This window comes from Acipenser ruthenus, chromosome 5, assembly GCF_902713425.1.
Source record: "Acipenser ruthenus chromosome 5, fAciRut3.2 maternal haplotype, whole genome shotgun sequence".
Classification (NCBI taxonomy): domain Eukaryota; kingdom Metazoa; phylum Chordata; class Actinopteri; order Acipenseriformes; family Acipenseridae; genus Acipenser; species Acipenser ruthenus.
In genome coordinates, this window is record NC_081193.1 from 85384929 (window position 1) to 85407892 (window position 22964).

Here is a 22964-nt window from a genome sequence, read left to right on the forward strand (position 1 = left end):
AGTGCAAAGTTTGCACTGCTTGAAATAAAACAAAGAATTAGCATACTAATACAAAATATAAGCAAACAAGCCATATTTTCCCCAAAAGGAAAAGGAATAAACAGCTAATGGGGCTCTGCTTATAAATATAACTCTACAGGCTACATATTAGCTTATTATAAAATAAGCAGAAAAAAAAGTAAACAGTGTTGCTGTTTAGAATTGTGTTACAGGCATGGGTTCACAGCTATACACAACGTAAGATTATCTATAATTCTAACAAATATATAACTGTGATTGGCTGATTTTTTTTTTTATATGTGATTCATAATTAAGAACAAAACAAAAATCAAAACAAAACTATTAGTTGAATATTTGAAGTAATTGGGTTTATTATCCATACAGTGTTCATGCGGTAGTGTAGCACATGGACATTTAACCAAAGTCTACATTATAGGAATGCTAACCAATGTTTAGAAAATCCACATTCTTACCTCTTATTAACGTTACTACAGGTCCCTCTTTATTGTGATTAATTTTTAAGTATGTAGTTATTAAGGATCCACAGACATTCAGCTAAACACATGCAAATATATAATGCTAAGTATAATTTGCAGCATCCTGGAACCTTGGTAATGAGGGCCCTTGAAGGAGGGCATTGAGACACAGCAAAGAGAGGCTACAGGGCTTTGGAAATTAACAAGACAGATAGATCAGCACAACAGTGATTGGTTTTGTTAGACAGTTGATTTAAGGCATTTTTAAAGCCTGGTCTGTGGAAACTGTGTTGGTGTCAAATATGTATCCAGGCATTCATTAAAACCCCAGATGTCAATGAACATGCAATATGAACTTCAGACATAATTCAAGAACATGGAGGCGTGCGTCCCTATACTGTATATATTTTTTAATTGGGTTGTCAAACCCTCCTGGTATTAAAAATCAAGCACTGGTAATTGTTAGCTGTGCTTTACAACCAAATGTCATTAGAGGAACAAATGTCACATCACGTAAAGGTGCTTTTAATGAAAGAGTGCAGGTCTATCTCGGATGGCATTGTGGGAAACTGCATAATTGTGCCGTGCTGGTGCTTCACACTAACATCTATTTAGTGGCTTGGGGCTTGGCGCTAGTAAACACATCACTGCTGAGAGTGGAGGAGCTAATGAAAGCTAACACAAAGCGGAGGAAGAGTGATGTTACCAAAGATTGCAGTCTTGTTGCGGTTGCCTTCAAAGGTAAAGTAACATAGAAAATAGGACAGTGAGGGATACCGTTATAGTTATTGCTATTGTGCAAGTGGTAATATTGAGAAGCAAGGAAACAGAAACCTTTATTGTCCCGCACTACCCCTGCGACACATACAGTAAAAACTCATTGATATTTTAATAGTTTACAGGAAAGCATGCAATTGTATCAAAATGATTTATAATCCTATTGTTCTGCTGTGGTTTACTCCACAGTCTGTTTATATTGCTTTAACTCACAAAGTCATTTTTATTTTTAGAACATCGCCTTGCCTTTAGTTTGAGCAGAAATAAAGAATACCAAAGTGAATCACGCAGGGAGCACAATTAGACAAGCCTCCAACAATTCCAGAGTTGACATTATTTTTCAGAGTGTACTGCAGTCCCATGAGCCTTTGCCAGTGAACTAGTCATGTGGACAGGTTTGCTGCACAGAACAGTGGCTAGATACTGTAACCGGTGCAGTTTCATATATAAATTGCTCCAAAGCTACAGGGTGGTTAATCAATTTAGGAAGAGATGAGCTTGGTCTTTAGTTGTTTTGTTTTCTTTGGTTTTATTTTGGATGCTTTTTATAGTGAGATTTAAACTGGAATAAAAGTAATTTATCTATAGTACGTGTTTTCTCCAAAGTGTAATTTGCACAGTTTTCGGTCCAAGGAAAATTAAATGTCAGGCAACAAAAAGTGACTTAGTTTAGGGGACTCAAAGTTATGCATTGTTTGTTACTGGTACTACATGTAACATTTGACAGTTTAATTTTTTTTTGTTATGACAAATGTGGCCCACTGTTCCTTGTATAACTGTCAATGATAATAGTTTTGCAAAACATGGACACGTATTCTCTTAGTGTTGGATATGATTTTGTAACACATTTCTTGTATAGTCGTGTGGCGGAGTGTCCCGCCCCTATTATTATTATTTGTATTATTGTTTGCGGCGCGTATTTCTTATTTATAATTTAAAACCCCGTGAGGATGCATGACTGATCAGCTACTGATTATTTAACTAGCTGACAGTCATGCATCCTTACCAAACGCGTACAGACTCTGGCCGAGGGGTAATAAGATAATTAACAACTAGTTAACCCCTCGGCCAGAGTATAAGAACCGGCAGCTGTCCGTTCTGCGGGGTGGAGTGTACAGAGGAGAGTACGGGGAGAGATCGAGAGCGAGGAAACATAACGACATTTAAAAACGACTGCTAAACAATCTTTGTTTATTCGTTTGGCCCTTGTGCCTTTTTGTTTTGTGTTTTGTTCATTGTTTAAATCTTTTGTTTTTGTTTATTTGATTAATTAAATACGCTGAACGCAGCAGCATTCAGCTTCACCCGCCAATCCATTGTTTTGGTTTCAGTTACTTCCTGGTCCGTGACGTCACCACACCTCACCACTGTGAGCCAGCCTGTCATAAGTCTACATTCACTGCCAGAATAGTTTGTGTTGAAGACTTTTTCATTTGTGATGAACTGAATGGTCTTACAATTGGCCCTTACAGAATGTAAAGACCAAAAACTATTATTTTTGTCATTTCTGTCTCCCAGTAAACACTATTATACCTCAGAAGGGTTCAGCTGACTTGTCAAATCCCCAAATTTGCTTCAAATGGTTTGACCTAATTCGGCCCTGGATTATCTGGGGCCATTTCTCAGCTATCTAGAGTAAAAGGGGAGAAGAAGGAAAATCTCAGTATACGTTTCCATAGAAAGGTCTGAAAGCAGTCAAGCACAATTGCTTATAATTGTTGTGCTTCTTATCCCCATGTGATTCTAACTGCCTAATGCTTGCAATTGTACATTGCCTCCAAAGGTGAACAGCTCAAGCATTAACCTGCACCACCTACCGTAACTGCCAATGTGTGTGTGTGTGTGTGTGTGTGAGTGTGTGTGTGAGTGTGTGTATATATATTTTTATGGACCATTGCCGAAATCGGGCAGTTGCCGCAATGCCCTGGCAGTTGGCTAAGTGCCCAGCTGCAGCAGGCAGATGCCGAATTAGCTTCAAATTTTATGTCATTTCAGCATCTGCCCTGGCTGGTCAACTGCCCACAGCCTCCCTGGTGAAGCAAGATCTTTAACAGATACAGTATAATACAAATAGAGCATGAATTACCTGTGTTGCCTTTAAGCGCAAAAGCACACCGCCACCAAGCCACCCATTGCAATATTTATTTAAATAACTTCTGTACTTTTTGCAACACTATAGCAACAATGTTTTATTTTATTCTTATTGTAGCAATACAGTACACATTTCTGAGTAGAGTTGCATTGTTTGAATGAGAGATCATTCAATATCAGGAAGAGACTAATAATCACAGTTAAGTTTAAACGTGTAAAAGCCACCCAGTTAAATATTGTTACCTGAAACTCAGAAAGAACGCAGTGCCAAAACTAATTTATCATAGCAATATTAATTAATCATTAATCAACAGCATAAAGTTAGTATTTTTCTTATTTAGAAATATGAATGACAATTTGACTCAGAAGAAACCATTTTCTTATAAAAAGTTTAGTTTTCGTTCTGTAGAAAATATTTTTTACACATTCAAACAATATTATTTCATGTCTAACATTAGTTGACATCAGATCTCAGACAATTAGACATTTGCCTCAGCATTTCATTAAAGTCCATTTATCACCAATTTCACTTTACAATCTGATTATATTTTATTCAACTACACTATAATAGCGTTCTAAAATATATACAGTGCCGTGAAAAAGTATTTGCCCCCTGTCTGAATTTCTGTATTTTTGTATATTTTTAACACTGAATGTTATCAGATCTTCAACCAAAACCTAATATTAGATAAAAGGGACCCTGAGTGAACAAATAACACAAAATGTTATACATATTTCATTTATTTATTAAAGAAAGTTATGCAACACCCAATGCCCCCGTGTGAAAAAGTAATCGCCCCCTTAGACTCAATAACTGGTTATGCCACCTTTAGCAGCAATAACTGCAACCAAACGGTTCCTGTAGCTATTGATTAGTCTCTCACAGCGCCGTGGAGGAATTTTGGCCCACTCCTATGGGGTTTAGGTCTGGACTTTGACTAGGCCATTCCAAAACTTTAAATTTCTTGTTCTTCAACCATTCTGATGTAGACTTGCTTGTGTGTTTCGGATCACTGTCTTGCTGCATGACCCAGCTGCGCTTCAGCTTCAGCTCACGGACGGATGGCCTGACATTCTCCTGTAGAATTCTCGATACAGAGCAGAATTCATGGTTCCTTCAATGATGGCAAGGCGTCCAGGTCCTGATGCAGCAAAGCATCCCCAAACCATGACACTACCACCACCATGCTTGACCGTTGGTATGAGGTTCTTACTGTGGAATGCAATGTTTGGTTTTCGCCAGACATAACAGGGCCCATGTCGGCCAAAAAGTTCTACTTTTGACTCATCTGTCCATAGAACATTGTTCCAGAACTCTTGAGGATCATCCAGGTGTTTTTTGGGAAACTTGAGAAGAGCATTCATGTACTTCTTAGTGAGCAATGGTTTCCGCCTTGCTACTCTGCCATGAATCCCATTTTTGCCCAGTGTCTTTCTGATGGTGGAGTCATGAACACTGACCTTAGCTGAGGCGAGAGAGGCCTGCAGATCCCTGGATGTTTTTCTAGGGTTCTTTGTGACTTCCTGGATGATTTTACGCCTTGCTCTTGGAGAGATTTTGGCAGGACGGCCACTCCTGGGAAGATTCACTACTGTCCCAAACTTTCTCCATTTGGACAATATGGCTCTGGCTGTGGTTTGGTGGTGACCCAGAGCCTTAGAGATAGCTTTGTAAACCTCTCCAGACTGATAGGCATCAACAACTTTTTTCCAGAGGTCTTCAGGAATTTCTTTTGTTCGTGGCATGATGTGCCTCTAGAACCTGTGTGCTGTCAACTTCACTCTGATGGTAAGGGACAAAGTTAGTCACATTTATATTGGGCAGGGCTGGCCCAAATCAGGCCTGGTTGTTAACCAAAGTACTCAAACAGCTGACCCTAATTATCCCTTTAATTGGGTTGGGTTAACTAGGGGGGGCAATAACTTTTTCACACCTGAAGATTGCATGTTTGATTTCCTTGCACACCAAACAAATGAAAGAAGCACCAAACTTTGGTGTCATTTTTTCTCAGACTCCCACTATATACTACTACAACCCACAAAAAATCTGACCAAATACAATGTGAAAAATGTGCAAAAATGCAGAAAATCAGACAGGGGGCAAATACTTTTTCACGGCACTGTATATATCATTTATACTTGTGTGCTGTTACTGTAAGAAATTTACAATCATAAAGCTTGTTTTGAGTGCTTCTGCCAAAAAGCCCTGATTTCGAATCTTGACATCTGTGACGTCACTAGGGGAAAACACGAACCATAAACCATAAACATGCCTGCATATGTCTATGGCATAAACAAAACGATCATACATACAGGCCTATTTTGCGATGGTTAAACGGTGTCAAAAATACATTTCACCTCAGATAGGCACAAGGGAAAGCATTGCATGAAAAAAAAGTACTGTATTCCGTGAAAGTAAAACCAACGAGTTTGTCAGTGCACAATGCAATAATCACTTTGTACAATACTGAGCACGGAGACTAAAGCTTTTGTTTGCTGGTTTCTGGCAGATAGAAATGTTATTTTTTCTCTTTTTTAAGACACTGGTACACAAGTTCACAAACACACACAGGCCTTTACAAAGACAGCTGTTTACAAAGACAATCATCAAGTAAATGACCATTGATGCATTTTCCCCTGACAATTTTCCCCTTGAGCAAGTTACTTTACCTAGATTGCTCCAGTAAAAACCCAACTGTATAAATGGGTAATTGTATGTGAAAATAATGTGATATCTTCTAACAATTGTAAATCGCCCGGGATAAGGGTGTCTGCTAAGAAATAAATAATAATAATAATAAATCCACCAAAATGTTAGGATGGATATCATTTGCTAATTTATGAAACTTTACAAGAGATTCTTCTCCATATTGTGTCCATATTCCATATTCCGTCATCCACATATCTTATGTATTCTAATGGTGGTTAGAATCACATGGGGATAAAAAAGCACAAACATAAGGACATTTATATTTATATATATATATATATATATATATATATATATATATATATATATATATATATATATATATATATATATATATATTTCTTTATTTTTTCTTCTGATAAGCAAAATTATTTTCTGGAAGTGCACAGAATATTTAACTACCAAAATACTGCATAGAATTACCTTGTCCTACTTGTGTTTGTTGTAGCCCTTGAGAAATTCCTTTCTTCTACTGTACAGTAAGTGATTAACATTAGAATAGGACAGGCTAGTGCATCCTGTTTAGTGCTTTATTACCGACATCAGTAAAGAGCTTTTGAAACACTTGTTATGTCATCCACAAAGATGGAAAGGCTGAATCCATTAAAATAGGCCTCTGTGAAAAGCAATGAAAGCAGTGTTACTATGCATTGATTGTATTGTATTGGGCCTGAGATTCTCATGTATGAAATAACCTTGGTCTTCATTCCGCTCTGTGTCTAATTGTACCACGTCATAGAGTATTATACAGAAAATCGCATGCCCTTCGAAATGTGTAATGAGATTCTTGTTAATCAGTTTACTTAAATAACATCTAAATATAGAAGAGTGCAGTTGTTCATCTCCATCAGTTCTTGAAGACTTACTAGATGTAGTCTTTCAATTGAATCTGTTAATACACCATACTCCACCACAGCAGTAGATGCTTCATATATCTGCATGTTAATTAATTGGGGAAGTTCTGCATGTGTGAAATCCAAAAAGCACATTAAACTGAAATATTATAATATTAATATACAGTATTTTAAACACAGAAAAACAGTAAAAAAAAAAAAAAAAAGGTCTTGTAACACTGTACAATAGGGGGCAGGGCAATCTTATGTAATAAATCTGTAAAATGAGATGTTGCCTCTGTAGATAATGCAGGATACCTGCACTGGTATGACATGATGGGTGAGTTTTCTTGCTAGCTTCCATTAGTTATCCCCTCCTGTCACAAGCTGATAAACCTTAGGCCCATAAAAGTCTGCCTGAATTGATGTGTTGCGTTGTGCTTCACTGTACAGGATGACCCAATCATGCCTTGCATGCAATTTTCATCGAATAAACTGGCTATCTCTGAGGCATGAGCAAAAAGCTATGCTTTATTTTCTAAGCAGATGAACCCTATACTGCAACTGTGTCCTTAATTACCTTTTTATGTTGTTGTTGCTAATTTTGGCCATTTTTCTTTGGATTTCTTCATGTGGCACTTTAATTACGAAACAATATGTTTAACACAATTATAATCTTATTTATTACAGGGGGTTGATTAAAAAGGGTGCATCTGGAAGGTACAATAATCAAGACAAGAGGTTATGAATGCATGTATCAGCATCTCTGTATCCCTGTATTCCTTGTTTGTTGGTCTACCTGCCACTGAACTCAGAAGGCTTCAGCTTGTCCAGAACACAGCTGCCAGACTGCTTTCTCACACTTGTCTTTCTGAACATGTATAAATATATATAAATGAGTAATATGTTGAGATAGATAAGTATAAGAAAAAATATTGTGCTATATAAAAATACATTTGTATTGCATTTGTCTGAAAGGTTTAAACCCAAAGCAAAACTTAGATAGCAACTGACTCAATGACTGTTCCTTACGGTTTTTTTCTTTCAGCTGGAACTACGTACATTTTTGGCCGAGGAGGTGGACTGATCACTTACACATGGCCCCCCAACGACCGGCCAAGCACCCGCGCTGACAGGCTGGCTGTAGGATTTAGCACCCAATTGAAAGATGCTGTTTTGGTGCGGGTAGACAGTTCTTCTGGGCTCGGAGACTACCTACAGCTACACATTGTAAGTAGCAAGAACACATGCTGAAAATGATTTGTGCCGGCTGTCGAGTAATCTGGGATTTGTGTGGCTTTTTTTTTTTTTTTTCGTAAAGGTTAATATTTGTTCTCATACTAATTGTGCGCATCTAGCCAGAGAGCAAGTTAAGGGGGATATTAACTAACTAAATAAAAAAAAAAACCTTGAACTCTCTTAATTTACTCCCACTTGTTATCTACATCCCTGAACCTGCCCACCCACACACATTCACTGAATGCAATAGAAGACCAGGCTGGGTTGTTTCCTTAATACAGTATGTGCTGCACGTCGCACTCCCTTGACTCAACGATCATGTGGAGGGGTGAGTCAACACCACTGATCCCAGTTGTCAGTCTGATGTCTGTCACATTCTAGTGGCAGTTACACCTAAATGTGTAACCTTCATTCCTAGAAGTAGTGTGCAGTACCAAGACCCCCTGCTCTGTAACGATTGGTGTTCATGTAGAACTTTTGAGCTCACACTTACACACGCTCTCACACACACACATGCACGCACACACAATGGCTGTCATTTATTCAGTTCAAGTAGCAAGGAAATATTTTCTCACACAGATGTTTCATTCCCAATGGAGCCTCTGATTTGCTTTAAGAAGCAAAGCTCTTCTACAGGCTCCCATTTCTATGAGATGCTACCATGAACCTTCTGTATTCTGGTTCACTGAGCAACCGGATATGTAATCCTTTGTGATCACCGGATCTTTTGGCGTTTTAAAGTCAAGGTGCTGTCAAAATAACAGGCATGGGAAAAGTCAACGTTTTTTGCAGGGGTATGTACAGTACAGTGATACATTTTTCAATGTATACCTAATATATTCTTTCTCAGGACTCGCTAACAATGATGATACAGACATGCACAGGCACACGTTATTATGAAAGTTTGCATTGAAGCAGTTGATTGAAGCCTATACAGAATTCAGTTCCAGACGCTAAAATAGTGAATGGCAAACTGCATCCATTACTAATGCCCTCTGTGCATAAATTGATGCTACATAACTGTGTGACTCAGTCTTTACTTTTCACAGGGTAAACAATGGTTTAAAAAGTGTAACATCCTCTAAGTTGACAGATTTTTTTTTTTTTTTTTTTCCCAGCAATTTTGTTTCATGGAATCATGATACATATCTGAGGCAAAAAAAAAAAAAAATGCAGTTTGTGACTTAAAAGTTCGGGTTCCATTCTTATCTGCTGAATTAAAAACATGCATCATAATGATTGCGCCAATATAGCCATAGTAACGCTATAGCACTGTAAAAATAACATGTCCCGTATTGAGCTGCAATGGCTGTCCTAATTTGGATTGTGTCCAGGTATTTGTTTTTGTCTACTTTTTGGGGCACTTCAATTCTGCACAGTCCAGTATTCAGTCATCTTCTGCTACAATCTTTCAATTTAAGTTGATATTTTTGTGTCAGTTCTCAATGTGGCAGCCAGCCTATTGTTTAAGAAAACAAATGCATCTCCCCATTAAAAAGCAATACCAGCCCAGCACTGATTCATCCTGTAGAAGTGAATGCTGAATATCTGAGGAAGACAATGTAGGAACCAATGGTTTTGAGTGCAGCATAACAACAGATAGAAATATTTCGTTTTCAGAAAGAAATATTTCATTTTCAGAAAGAAATATTTTAGTCGCATATTCCTTTCAAATCAATATGTCATGCTCTTATGTCAAATAAACAAGTCTGAGCTGCCTTTAAAAAACAAACAAAAAAACAAAACAGTGCTTTAGGAATAGAAGAATGATTTAGAAATTTATATCTTGTGTCTTCTCATATTACTTTGCACGTGCAAGGGCTCAGTAATATTTAACATGCTGAGTCTCATTGGGTTTTAACCAGCAAGTGGTACCCATATTATCTCCAATGTGATCAAATAGCTAACAGTGCTCCCCGATGTCCATTTTTAATAACCAGTCCTGTTGATGCAACCCTCTTGTATTTGTCTACTGTACTGAATGTAATTTACTTTGCCTTTCATTTGCAATCTTGATCTACAGAGGTTTATGAATTAGTGTCCTCAACCACAACTTCTGTGCTAAGATCTGACCCAAACAATATCCAGGAGTAGTCAGTGCATCTTACCTAGTTGTCTAACAGCAAATCAGACTGGTTGATAGACATAAAACAATTATCCATCCAGCATGCATACAATGCAGAAAATAATGTATAAATGGATACAAGGTACACTTCTGAATGCACTTGTGAAGGCACTAGCCAACGTGTTGGTCTGCTCTAGTGGATAAAACATGAGCCGCATAAACCGAATGGGTGATGACCAAGTGTGGAGGTTTATTCAGTTTGTTTTATTTAGATTTTGTATCCATCAGTTCTGTCTACCTACCGCATACACTCACACCGGTTTGAAAGATTCCTGGCTTTTCATACAGTCTTCTCCACTTATAAATATGGTATTTAATTGCATGGATTTGTGTTGGAGTCTGTAAAATACCTTGCTCATGTAGCAATAACTCTGCGTGCACAGTACTACCTGGGGACACTGCAGTTGTTTCATACTGCTGTAGCCTGTCTCCATGGAGCAATTCTTAGGAGCATTCTAAGTGCTATTTTCCAAACCTCTAATTGCTTATGTCTCTTCAAAACATCTGATATATACTCGCAAGCTAAATAGGATGGCTCTGGACTTAATATATTCTGAAAAGTAGCATGTAAAGTTGGATAATGGATCCTTTAAATGTGCTTTGTGCCTTTGCTTCAGCGTTATAGGGAATGAAAAGTGGCTGGAGATTAATACAACTAATTGCATCGTTTAAAGTTTTATTTCCTTCTTTTTCTTACTTTCAAAAGTACTGTTATCTTAAGAGGAATATACAACTTTTTTTTTGTTTTAAGAGCATCTGCATCTTGGAGGATGGTTGAGCTTTTTCTAAAGGTTCCGCTGTTTTATCTACGATTAGTATTCAAAATATGTAGCGTTATATGCCATTTCTTCTGAATACATTCAGATATCTTCGGAATCTTAATTTGTGTTTCATTTTTAAGGTTACATTTGGAAATTCTTTTATTGTTATTTATTTTACTGTATCTCGCTTGCTTTTCAATGTCATATTGTTGCTTATTAAAATGGATGATCGCTACCTACAGAATACGTATTTCAGCATATAGAATCTAAACATTGCCCCCTTTACATATTAATATCTCTATTGAATATCTTGGCCTCAATTCCATAACAGTAATACATTTTTTTAAATAAAAAAAATTTAATATGTACTGTAATAACTTTCTTGAAATTCATGCTTTAAGAGATGCAAGGTGACCATAGTCTGTTAATCCAATTCAAAAGCTCATCAATAACCAGTCTCTTTGTTGCTAGCATAACAGCACCTTTAGAGAAAAATGGCATTTAACAAGTCATGTTCAGCAATAAGCAGCACAGCGCACAATTACTGCTAAGGATCATTGATATTTTCACAGCTCAGTCACACACAATTCCCTTGAAGCATTCGCTGTGTTCTAAATAAGTGTCATATTCATTTTTGAAGTTTATCATGAGAGCGTAATAAGAAATTAAACTAAACACGCATATTTTACCAATTAACTATATCCTACTTTTTTCATCTTTGGGACTTTGATTTCAAGCCATTCTAGTAATGATCAGATATTTAGAATTGGAATTAGGTTCCGCAGACCTTCTTGTCAGCTCTGTGAGTCGTCCCCCCCCCCCCAGAAAAAAAAATATATTGTGAAATGATTGCACCGAACACGGGTTCGTTGCCCCTTTAATAACTGACCCAGCACAGCAGAAATTGATTTTTATAGCGCGGTTGCGCTAATTCTTTAATCAACACAAAACAAAACAAAATTACAAACAAACACCTTACTCCGTTTTGGAGTACTAACTAAACAGGTACTTTCCCTGACTAACTTGCAGGACGGCTAAGCCGTTTACCTGGCACCGACACAAACATAAACTCACAGGTTTACACAGCACTTACTCTTTCTCTGACTGCTCGGAGACAGAGCACCTCTTCTGCCTCCTTCTACTCAGCAGCCTTGAGCAGACTGACTGCTCCTCTTAACTGCCCAGGTGCAGGGGATAATTAAATAATAAAACAAACTAAACAAAAGAACCATTAAAAAAAAGGTGCATTTCGCACATGTTTCTCTCGCAGGGAGGTTTTAACCCCCTCCCTGCTGTCTCACATAACCCGCTGCCTTACAATATATATATATATATACGGAAAGTTTTACATTACTGTGTCTTGCATTTCCACACTTTCTCTGTCGCTTAGAATTTCCACATTTTAATAAGCAAGCAAGGAACAAAGAACAAAACATGCCCACTATTCTATCAGTCTATCACTCTACCTGCCGACCCACCTGTGAGTTGGATTCCATATTCTTGTCATTAGACTCTGGTTGGAAATTCTGTCTTTGCCTTTTGTCAACTGCTACTGTAGCCTGGGTTTCTCTAGATTGAATCTCATTTATTTGTATGTATTTTTTTCCTTACAAAAGGAGGCATCAAAATGACAAATTTGAAACCAAATGACAGAAGGCGTTGGTTGATAAAATGAAATCAGCAATGGTTTCTAATAAGTTCAGATCAAAAGCTAATAGAAGCAGTTGTGCACACACTACAACATGGCACCATGCTATATTTAGAGCAAGTGCTGCTCTATCATTCCCAATGCTTCGTGGCTTTTCTGTTGCATTGAATCTCCTTTTAAACTACACAAAGCCAGATCAATCAATCTGTGCGCAGCCATTGCATGAGAGTTACATCTACATTGGTCATTAAACTGTGCACTATTCTGGAATATTTTAATATTTAGTACAATATGGAGTTTAGGTACAAGGACAAGAACAATATCATTTTTTAGACCCTTAACTTGACACACACCCAGATGTCCAGATTACTTTTTTCCCTAAAGGAACTCATTGGGATGGCACAGTAAACTCTCTCATATTGGCAGGCCTGTGTTTTAATTGCATGCTTAATATGTTTGAATTTACATGCAGTACTGACCTTTTCTAATCAACCTTTTTCAGTTCATACTGTGACGCAAGGACTATTGAGAACACCCCCTCTTCTCCCATTGTAAGGGAAGTGCACAAGAATAAGCATTACACATTAATAGTACATAGTTCTAGTTTTCCACCTCCGCTCTGCTCATACTCCCAGGGCCAAAAGCAAAATTTCAATTAGGAATAACATTGGAAAAGTATAAAACTGGTCAGATTAGATCAGTTAAATTATTGTAGATTCCATCTTGTTTTATAATGTGAAATATTATGATGATTATTATTATTTCCCTCTCAGAAATGGCATTGCTGACTAAATAATATGTAGGGTTTTGGTTTGAATATGGGGAGGTCTGGGGTCTTATACAGTTTTGCAACACTAGAAGGCTTTCAAGTTGCTCACGCTTGACATTACCATCTCTAATAAGAACATTAATCTACACTTGTCTACCAGAGTATAAATTAGAGAATATCGAGACAGGGCCCTGTTTTTGACCCTTAACGAATTTTACATTCAGACTCAAAATATTATTAAGCATGCAACTAATAAGATCAGTTCTAGATTGCCAGTGCCTTCCCCAGCCATGTGATCTCTGTAGATTGCAGGCCCGAGGCTGAGCTTCTTTGTTGGAGCATGTTATTTTATTACATGTGTTTAGATTAGTGCTGTGCTTTTACATAAGGCTGCAAGTCTGTGCAAAAGCATCCTCAGAAAAACAATAAAAGAGGCATCTGCCACTGCACACTGAAATAATTCTGATTGCCTCAGCCATTATGTCGAGCATAACCCGCCCGGCAGCCCATCTCAAGGTCCACTGTGACCAATTTTCTTTTAAACTGTTTCATCTGGTTTTAACAGTGCCCTTGATTTTGTATATAGATTACCATTTAACAGACCTTTAAAAGAAAAAAAAAAAGCATTTTTACGCTTTTCAAGTGTTCAAGGCGAAATAATTACAAAATCCTGTTTGTAATTAACCTCATAAAGCTAATTTTATAGTAATAATAACAATAAAAAATAAATTAAACACAATGAAATGTTGTGCCATAGGCTTCAGATATTAATAAAAAAAAAAAAAAAAGTGTCAGAAAGAAATAGCATACAACACCCTGCAGATCACAAGACTATTACTCTTATTGACACAGAGGAGGGGGGGGGGGGCTGTGGGGCACAGTGGTGCAGCAGGTGACAGGATTAGCAGCTGCCCACCTCCCCAAGGTAAGCTATAATTAGGGTAAATAGAAGAGCAAGTAACTCCAGCACCACAGCAAAGCTCTGCAGTGTACATTTTAAAGTTTAAGAAGCAATGCATTATGTTCACACCTTTACTTTCCAAACAAAACAAAACAAACAAAAAAAAACCTTAATAAGAAATGTTTGATGACTAACTTTCAGGGTCACATTTTAAAGCAAATGCAACAGTTAAGTACAGCATGGAATGCGTTACGGATAGATACTGGTATGAAATGTCATGTGTAAGTTCACTGGCAATAACTGCGAACAATTAAACTCAATTTTCTTTAAGGCAATGCACGGAAATACTGTATGCAACACATTTTTTGTCAATAAAAAAGACAAGTGAATAGAACTTCAGTTGCCTTGATACTGTATCACTCTACCAAGCGGTGGCACCAGAGCTGACATTCTACCGAGGTCAAACTTAGGTTTCAGGCTGTAGCTGGTCGTATTTATATGACTGCTTTGTATTTACTATTCAACCTCCCAATCTATATTACACGGCAAACCAACAGAGAAAATTAAGTCTTTTTACCAGAATTTGTACATGAGCATCAGTATTGGTGAAAAACAACCGAGGACACGACCTTGGTATCCTCAAAGTTAGTTACAGCCATGGCTTTACCTTATCTCTGCTTCCAGTAGGTATATAAAATGTCTTTTGTTAAATCGACAGAATGTAGAGCATTGATGCCTTATTGTAACTTAAGTGACAGATTAAGTAGCTATATATCATGTTTAATCATTTTCTGCATGACATATTGAAGATAGGTGGGGCTGGGGATAGCTTTGGACATTGATATTTGTTTCAATTGCATTTTTTTCCATTGCTTTATATTAGGGAAAAATGGCATTCTCATATATTCCCACATAAAGACTAGAAGAGATTTTTTTTATTATTTTTGTATTTATTTTTTTATGCATCCCCATTTGAGGTCGACATGCATGAAAGGCTTAATATCCTATCATGTTTTTTCTTTCTTCGTATTGATCAAAACCTATAGAACAACAGAAAACCATAGAGAACACACATAATAAAATATTTAACAGGTAAGAAATGTAATATTCTGAATATGCCTTCAAGTGCGTCCCTTTAAGGTACATGCATTGCGCTCACTTAGAACCGGAATGTACAGAATTACAGTAAATTATGTAGGTTTAATATTGATCGGTATGGTTCAATCTTGCTGTGCTTGGTAAGGTACTGTGCATGACAGCACATAAATGGCAGCAACACTCACTAATTGGTCACAGAGGGTTGCATTCGAAAGGGGGCAATGACCTTGGCACTTTTCTTTTGAGTGACAATTGTTTTATTTTTCCCTTCAAGTGACATTTTTATGGAACTATGGGTAATAAAATATATCATTGTACGACTTTATGTAACCAATTACAAGCAACAACAGGTTTTGTTTCTGACATTGGACAAATCCCAAGTAAAAAATGTCTAGTAAAGTACTCATCCTAATTAGAATATGAATACAGTACGTACTTGTCATGCCATTTTATAATAATTATTCTCTTGTCAATGTGCATTCAATCTGTTGAAGCCAGGTCCGACCTGCATCATTTGGAAGCACAACTGTTTCTTCACATTGCAGTTGCTATTTGGGAGTCCTGGCTATTTTAGCATTTACTGTAGGTGGCATATTTGTGGACAGCGGCCACTAGCAGTTTGGTTGTGCAATTTGAAATTCCTCAGTGGTGAAGTTGTAATTTCAATTTAATAACCCCTCAAACAGTTTGCATTAGTTTAAAAGCCCTTAATATTTGAATCTGCAGCTGATATGTGAATATCATATAAAACCAAATAAACAGCTACACCACCTTACATACTAAATCATTTCTGATTTCTGTTCAGTACCATACACAATAAAAACAAATCAAGTAGCTTTTATTAGTTTAAAAGCCATTAGTATAAGTGTCTACAGTTGTCATATGAAACCAAATAAAGAGTTATATTCACCCTAATTACCAAATAATTTCAGATTTGTGTTTAGTACCATGTACAGTAAAAACAAATCCAGTAGCATGTATAACTTGAATTAATGCTTCAGGTTTTTATTGTCCAGTAAACACTCAGTCGTAAAGAAAAGCAGTTGTCACTTCCTATAGTTTAAATTATTTTCATATTTATTTGGCAGAGTAAAATTGTCCACGGTGTTATGACATGATTAGGCTTTAATGGTTGTTTGTGCCCTGGTATGTCATTGATTATTCAGTGAGGGGATGCATACAATATGAAGTTGCTTGTTTGTGAGAACATAATTAAAGCTTGTGAGATCCCTAGGAGTGTTTGGTGCAATTCTTCAAGGGCGTGCTTGTGTACATTTGTTACAGCAATCTATACAGCTGTAAAATAGAAAGCTGACATTGGGTTACAGATGTAAGGATTATTTTACAAGCTGAAATAATGCTAGGGTGGGCATGGAAACCAATGTTTTGCTGCTGTACAACAAAACATTTACGGAGGTATAAACTCTATAAAGTGATTTGGTTTCTTAGATATAACTGTCTTAACGTCCATCTACCTGCTTATTTTGTCTTCATCCTTGACAAAGCACGACACAATTATGATTTATAACAATGCAGCTGACTCAACAGCCAACTCACTGTTATCAGAAGTTAGTGTTTGTAAAAGGTCAACACAAATTGAAACAAATATGAATGAAGGAAACTGGATCTAGATTCAAAATGTGGTGCCAGTACCAGAATAACAGGCACAGACTTTGTCAGCAAAAAAAAAAAAGTCCTATACTGTTACTTATATGAATTATAGATTTCATGATCTCCTTATTTCCTTTTACCTCAAAATCAATATTTTCATGACCAGCGCAGGGGGAGCAGCACAGGAGCTGAGTTTACTGCATTTCAGTCTGTTGAATAACTCCAGAAATACCGTGGTAAGACACTCAGCGTTTGAAGAGAATGTGCATGACTCCTTATCCAGGCAGTAACAGTGCTATAGAAAATAATCACATTTCTGCCCTCCTTTTGAGTTTCAAAGAGATGCAAAAAAGTCTGATATTAATAAATAGCACAGATAACTCCATTCAGCATCAGCTTGTATACATGTTACAATTGATACATAAAAACAACACCAGCCATGAAAGACAAAATATTTGAGATGCCAAGCAATCTGGATAAGATTCATCTGTAGCTCGGAAATAAATGCAAGGGTTCACTTGTCTGCATATATGAGGTGATGCCTTACAGTGGATTGCTTTTATCTTTATCTTTTTAGAAAGGTGAGAGCATTTGTAACATGCACTCATTCCTTCTTCACACACTGGCCAATAAAACAATTATACAACTGTATATGATTGTGTGTCTCCCATGTAATAAATACAGCATTATTAAACGGGGGTTAATGTAGTCAATAGATTGGAAATGTAACTTATTGCAGTACTCCCCCTTTATAAGGCGTCCCTTTATCCTGTGGAACAGGTTATAAGGCGGTACGGTCATGGCTCCCATTTGCCCCATAATGCCATTACACTAACTCTAGTAGTCTTGTTATAAGGCGGAACACAAGTAGCACAGTCTCTAAACTATGGCTGCCGACTACAGCATTATAATGGGGTAGCGCTGTATCGCCTTTTGTTTATGATGGTATTACAATAATCTATTAAAGTATTTATAAACCATTTGTAAACGCTGTTACTACCATGTATCATTAATCAATGCTATATTCTGTAGTTAATACACTATAAAAAACACCCTAATGTAAAAGTTTTATTATTAAACGCTATTATTTAAAGCCATGAAAACTAAATTACAGTCAGCTATGGTTAACTCATTTAACCATGGGTGCACATGAGCCATGGCATTAACATGCATATAAGTAACAGAACTCACGTTTACAGTATTACAGTATTTGCAAATTTATTTTTAGTTAAATGTTCTTATGAAAACGGTTGAAAGAACTACAATGAATGAATCAATTACACTATACAATATTGTATAAACTCGCTACAACTAGTTTAGTTCGACTGAAATAAGAATAAAGAATAAATAAAATAACTATTGCATTATTTTTACTAAAACAATCCAACCACACACTGTGCACAAACTGTTGAATATACGTTTAGTTATTGGCTTGTACTGTCTAATTTGACAGCATAAATAGCAAAAGTGAAAACATGTACATTATACAGAATTAACTCAGTGAACAAAAACAATAATAAACAACTTAGTTTCGCACAGAAATCAAACATTTATGTGGGTGCTTAGAAAAGGAAGAGTGTGTAAAAGAAAGGCACCGTTCTGTCTCTGAGGAGCTTAATATATTCCACAGCTATGTAATGATGTTCAAGTGATGAGCATCTCTTACTCATTGTTAAAAGAAAATCCATACCCAAGTCAAAGTTCCCAGTGGTATGTCAGCAGACAATGGTGATGTCATCACACCTTAAGCAAATGATAAATGTGAGCGCTGTCGTGTGACATACAGCAATGGAAAAGCAATTGATTTTCCACTGCAGGGAAAATCAATTCATTAGTGATGCACTGTGAAGTGCATTCGATATGTAATCAATGCTCTCAAGAGACATGATGCAATTGAAACTAAGTTGGACATGTGAAGCATCACTACTTCTGAATATGATAAATACAAAACTATTGAATAACCCATCTGTTAGTTCCTTAGTTATTCAGATAAACTAAAAGTAACGTCCACCGTCATTTTTAATTTTTTTTGGTCTCCTGTTTATTCTCTCTGTCATCCTCTAAAATAATTCATCATCCCACCTATGATTGACTATGACTGACTGACAAGTAGTAAGGAGAGAAGCTGGTCGGGGCAGCGGGAGTTAGGAGAGAAGCTGGTCGGGGCAGCGGGAGTTAGGAGAGAAGCTGGTCGGGGCAGCGAGAGTTAGGAGAGAAGCTGGTCGGGGCAGCGGGAGTTAGGAGGGAAGCTGGTCGGGGCAGCGGGAGTTAAGAGAGAAGCTGGTCGGGGCAGCAGGAGTTAGGAGAGAAGCTGGTCGGGGCAGCGGGAGTTAGGAGAGAAGCTGGTCGGGGCAGCGGGAGTTAGGAGAGAAGCTGGTCGGGGCAGCGGGAGTTAGGAGAGAAGCTGGTCGGGGCAGCGGGAGTTAGGAGAGAAGCTGGTCGGGGCAGCGGGAGTTAGGAGAGAAGCTGGTCGGGGCAGCGGGAGTTAGGAGAGAAGCTGGTCGGGGCAGCGGGAGTTAGGAGAGAAGCTGGTCGGGGCAGCGGGAGTTAGGAGAGAAGCTGGTCGGGGCAGCGGGAGTTAGGAGAGAAGCTGGTCGGGGCAGCGGGAGTTAGGAGAGAAGCTGGTCAGGGCAGCGGGAGTTAGGAGAGAAGCTGGTCGGGGCAGCGGGAGTTAGGAGAGAAGCTGGTCGGGTCAGCGGGAGTTAGGAGAGAAGCTGGTCGGGGTAGCGGGAGTTAGGAGAGAAGCTGGTCGGGGCAGCGGGAGTTAGGAGAGAAGCTGGTCAGGGCAGCGGGAGTTAGGAGAGAAGCTGGTCGGGGCAGCGGGAGTTAGGAGAGAAGCTGGTCGGGGCAGCGGGAGTTAGGAGAGAAGCTGGTCCGAGCAAGTATGACAACAAGAAGGTTTTAAGGCATTCATTTTATTGGAAAATACTGTACGAATGGATCAGATTCTAGACAGATTCCCTTACATATCGGTACAACAGTAAATATGAAAATATTTAATATAATTTATGAATGTAAGAAAGTCTGCCAATTTGGTGAATACCCAGATATACAGCATATTACTGCAATATGGTGTTTTCATGTACAATATGGAAACAACATATGGCATGACAGATTGCAATTAAAACCGTAATGAAGACTTTCTTGACCAGTCATGCTTGTGTCATTCCTTTAAAAGGAATCGCCAGCAACAGCATTGGCTTTGATTGTCACCTTATCTAGCAGTACATGAGAAAATCTGCTTATGGTTTCCTTAATGTCTTTAAAACTTAAATATGCAGTCAGAAAACTGATGTATGAAGCGGCAAATTAAACTATTAATTGTTTGCTGTCTTATCCCTGTAAAGTCAGCCAACCTAATGACAACAAAGATAAAGTTTTAAAGTGTAAACTATGATAATGTAGTTTCAGCTGAAGGAATATTTGGAAGTTTTTTTTCCCCTTGGGAAAATTTACTCAAGCAAGCCGAAAGCAAATTGTACAGCTCAATAACAGCATCCTATAATAGGGAGTGATTATTTGAGATTTATTTGATGCTTGTACCTACAAAGTTAAGCTATTGTGTAAGTATATTATATGCATGCCACAAATGAGAACGATGGCAAATACAAATACCCTTGATTGTTCTAATCATAGCTTTTTATAAATATGGCCCTCAGAATCTGAGCTCACAAACATTTCACAGCAATCCCTTTTTAACTGGTTCGTGTGCAATGAATTCTAATCTAGAGATGCATAGTTCTAATGTAGAGTCTTTCCTCAGCATAAGCATTACATTTTTTTTTTTTTTTTACAGTACTGTACAAGGGTTAATCTGTAAACAAAAAGGTACCGGAAAACATCATTTTTGTTTCTAGACCTAATGTACTGATCTAGATTTACAGGAGCTCCCATCAGGGTTTTGTGCCCTATTGTTTGAACATTACCAGCAGCGGGCCGACTAATCTGAGGAACAGGAGCGACGACGCTGTTATTGTTAAGAGTCATTTTCTTACCCGTCACGTTATTTGAAAACAGTTTAATTGTTGCCTTTCAGACAATAAGGTACTGGACTTGAGATCCGGTGCGATCCGGCACAAATGAACCCCTGGTACTGTACGTAGGGTTACGTGTAGCCATTTTTTTTTTTTAGCAGAATATGGTTCTGTACATGTTCGTCAACTTGCACACTTTTTCTAATGCTGCACACCCTTTTACTACTTATATCTTTGTTGCCATATAATTGAATAAACCTGCTTATTAATATCATGTTTTAAAGTATACACAAGTTTTGTACCAATTACATTTTCATTGGTGCATGTTGGTATTTTGATTCAACAATTATATTTAGAATCTGTATTTTGTGTTTGGATAAAGTAGACAAAAGATTATGCACGGAAAAAAACAGCATTTTTCTTTTGAACAAGCTTGGAGTCTTGAGGAAAACAAGCAAGTCTGACATAATAATAAAAAAAAAATGATGAGGCGATATGAACACAGAGGTCAAATCACATGCACTGACTTGTCAAGATGATATAAAGCAGGCCAGGGATGCATTTTATTAAAGTGGAGTTTGTGATGCCAAATCAAACCCTTTGGTCTGTGGTGCTGCAGGAATGAGGCAGTTAACATCAAACTGGGCGATGTATGAACTTATTACCCACACACCTTATCAGCAAGATTCCAACAAGTATTATTTTACACAATATGGTGTAAGCTGTGTATCAGAGAGATCTCAACGATAAGGATTGCGAAACCCAGCTTCGAGGCTTCTGTTGTGACTACAGATAATGCAGGAGATTCATAGATACAATGTCCCTTTCTAAAGGGGACAGTGTTAGCAAAAGCAGACATTAAAACAAAATATTATATAGTTATAGTAATTGCTTTTCCAGGCTTCAGCTTCGTTCACACAGTTATGTTTGGTTCATCCACTGGGTTGGATTGACAGTTTGTCCATTTATGCTCCAATGCCAAATTTCTCAGCCCAGATGCTTCATCTGTGTCATTTGTGATGGGGCACTCCCTGACATCAGTGTTGCAGTTGCCCTTGGCACCAGAGCCCTGAGGCAGCTAATGAGAAAAGACGGGCGACAAAAAGGCTAATTAGCTTTAGTGAACATGCCACGTTCTTGGGAACTCATTTCCAAAGGTGGCTTATGAACACTGTTGCACTCTGTTAGCAACCATTCAAGTAGTAATGAAACAATAAGGAGAAGAAATGCACAAGAAAACAAAACCGTTGCATTGTTTCCGTCGAGCATTCTGTTAAGCTTCCTCTAATGCTCATCAACTGTACGCAGCCTCACTTGGCTTTAAAGTGACCCCCTGCCATGGGAGGCAAAGTAGGATGCACCTGCTACCCCAGCACAACAAGCTGCCAATGCCTGCTTGAACTGTTTTTTATTAGACTTAGTCCTGCTAATTTGCCAGGCATTCATTGTCATCTTAGAAATGCCATTATATGAAATAATCTGTGGGCCTTGTATTGGATTCTAAGACCTCTAAAGAATGTTTGCTCATATTATTACATTTTAATTCCTTAGGTATCAAACTGATTTTGAGCAGGAACTAATGCACTACCCGTCCAAAACCAACAAGGAACTTATTTTATTGTGTGATAATCTATTCTGGCCATCCAGTTTATTTTTATATATTTTATAGGGGGACATTCACAAAGCATTTTACTCCAAAATTACATTAGCGCCGGAAATAAAACACAAAAAAACACCTGTTAATATTACACAACTAGAAATATACAACCTTGGAATACTTAAGATCCCTTGAATTAAATCCCTGAGTTGTTTATACTTTTTTTGTAACACCAAAGTGTTGTGCATTTCCCCATCTGTATCTTGAAAATAGTCAAGGCACTGGCATGTGATCACCACAGCGACCCCCTGCTAGTGAGATGACAGACAATGTCATGCAAAGACCGGTCAAGCT

The 22964-nt window shown here is 37.8% G+C and overlaps 1 protein-coding gene across 20 annotated transcripts in view; it reads left to right on the plus strand.

Annotated features, from left to right (window-relative positions):
* Positions 1-22964, plus strand: part of LOC117402468 (neurexin-1) — a 389183-nt gene that overhangs the window by 251425 nt on the left and 114794 nt on the right. For all 20 annotated transcript variants that reach the window (XM_059024684.1, XM_034003638.3, XM_059024689.1 and 17 more), the window contains one exon: positions 7936-8117. In XM_059024684.1, coding sequence (XP_058880667.1) covers positions 7936-8117 — 182 coding nt within the window. The remainder of the gene's footprint in view (positions 1-7935; positions 8118-22964) is intronic.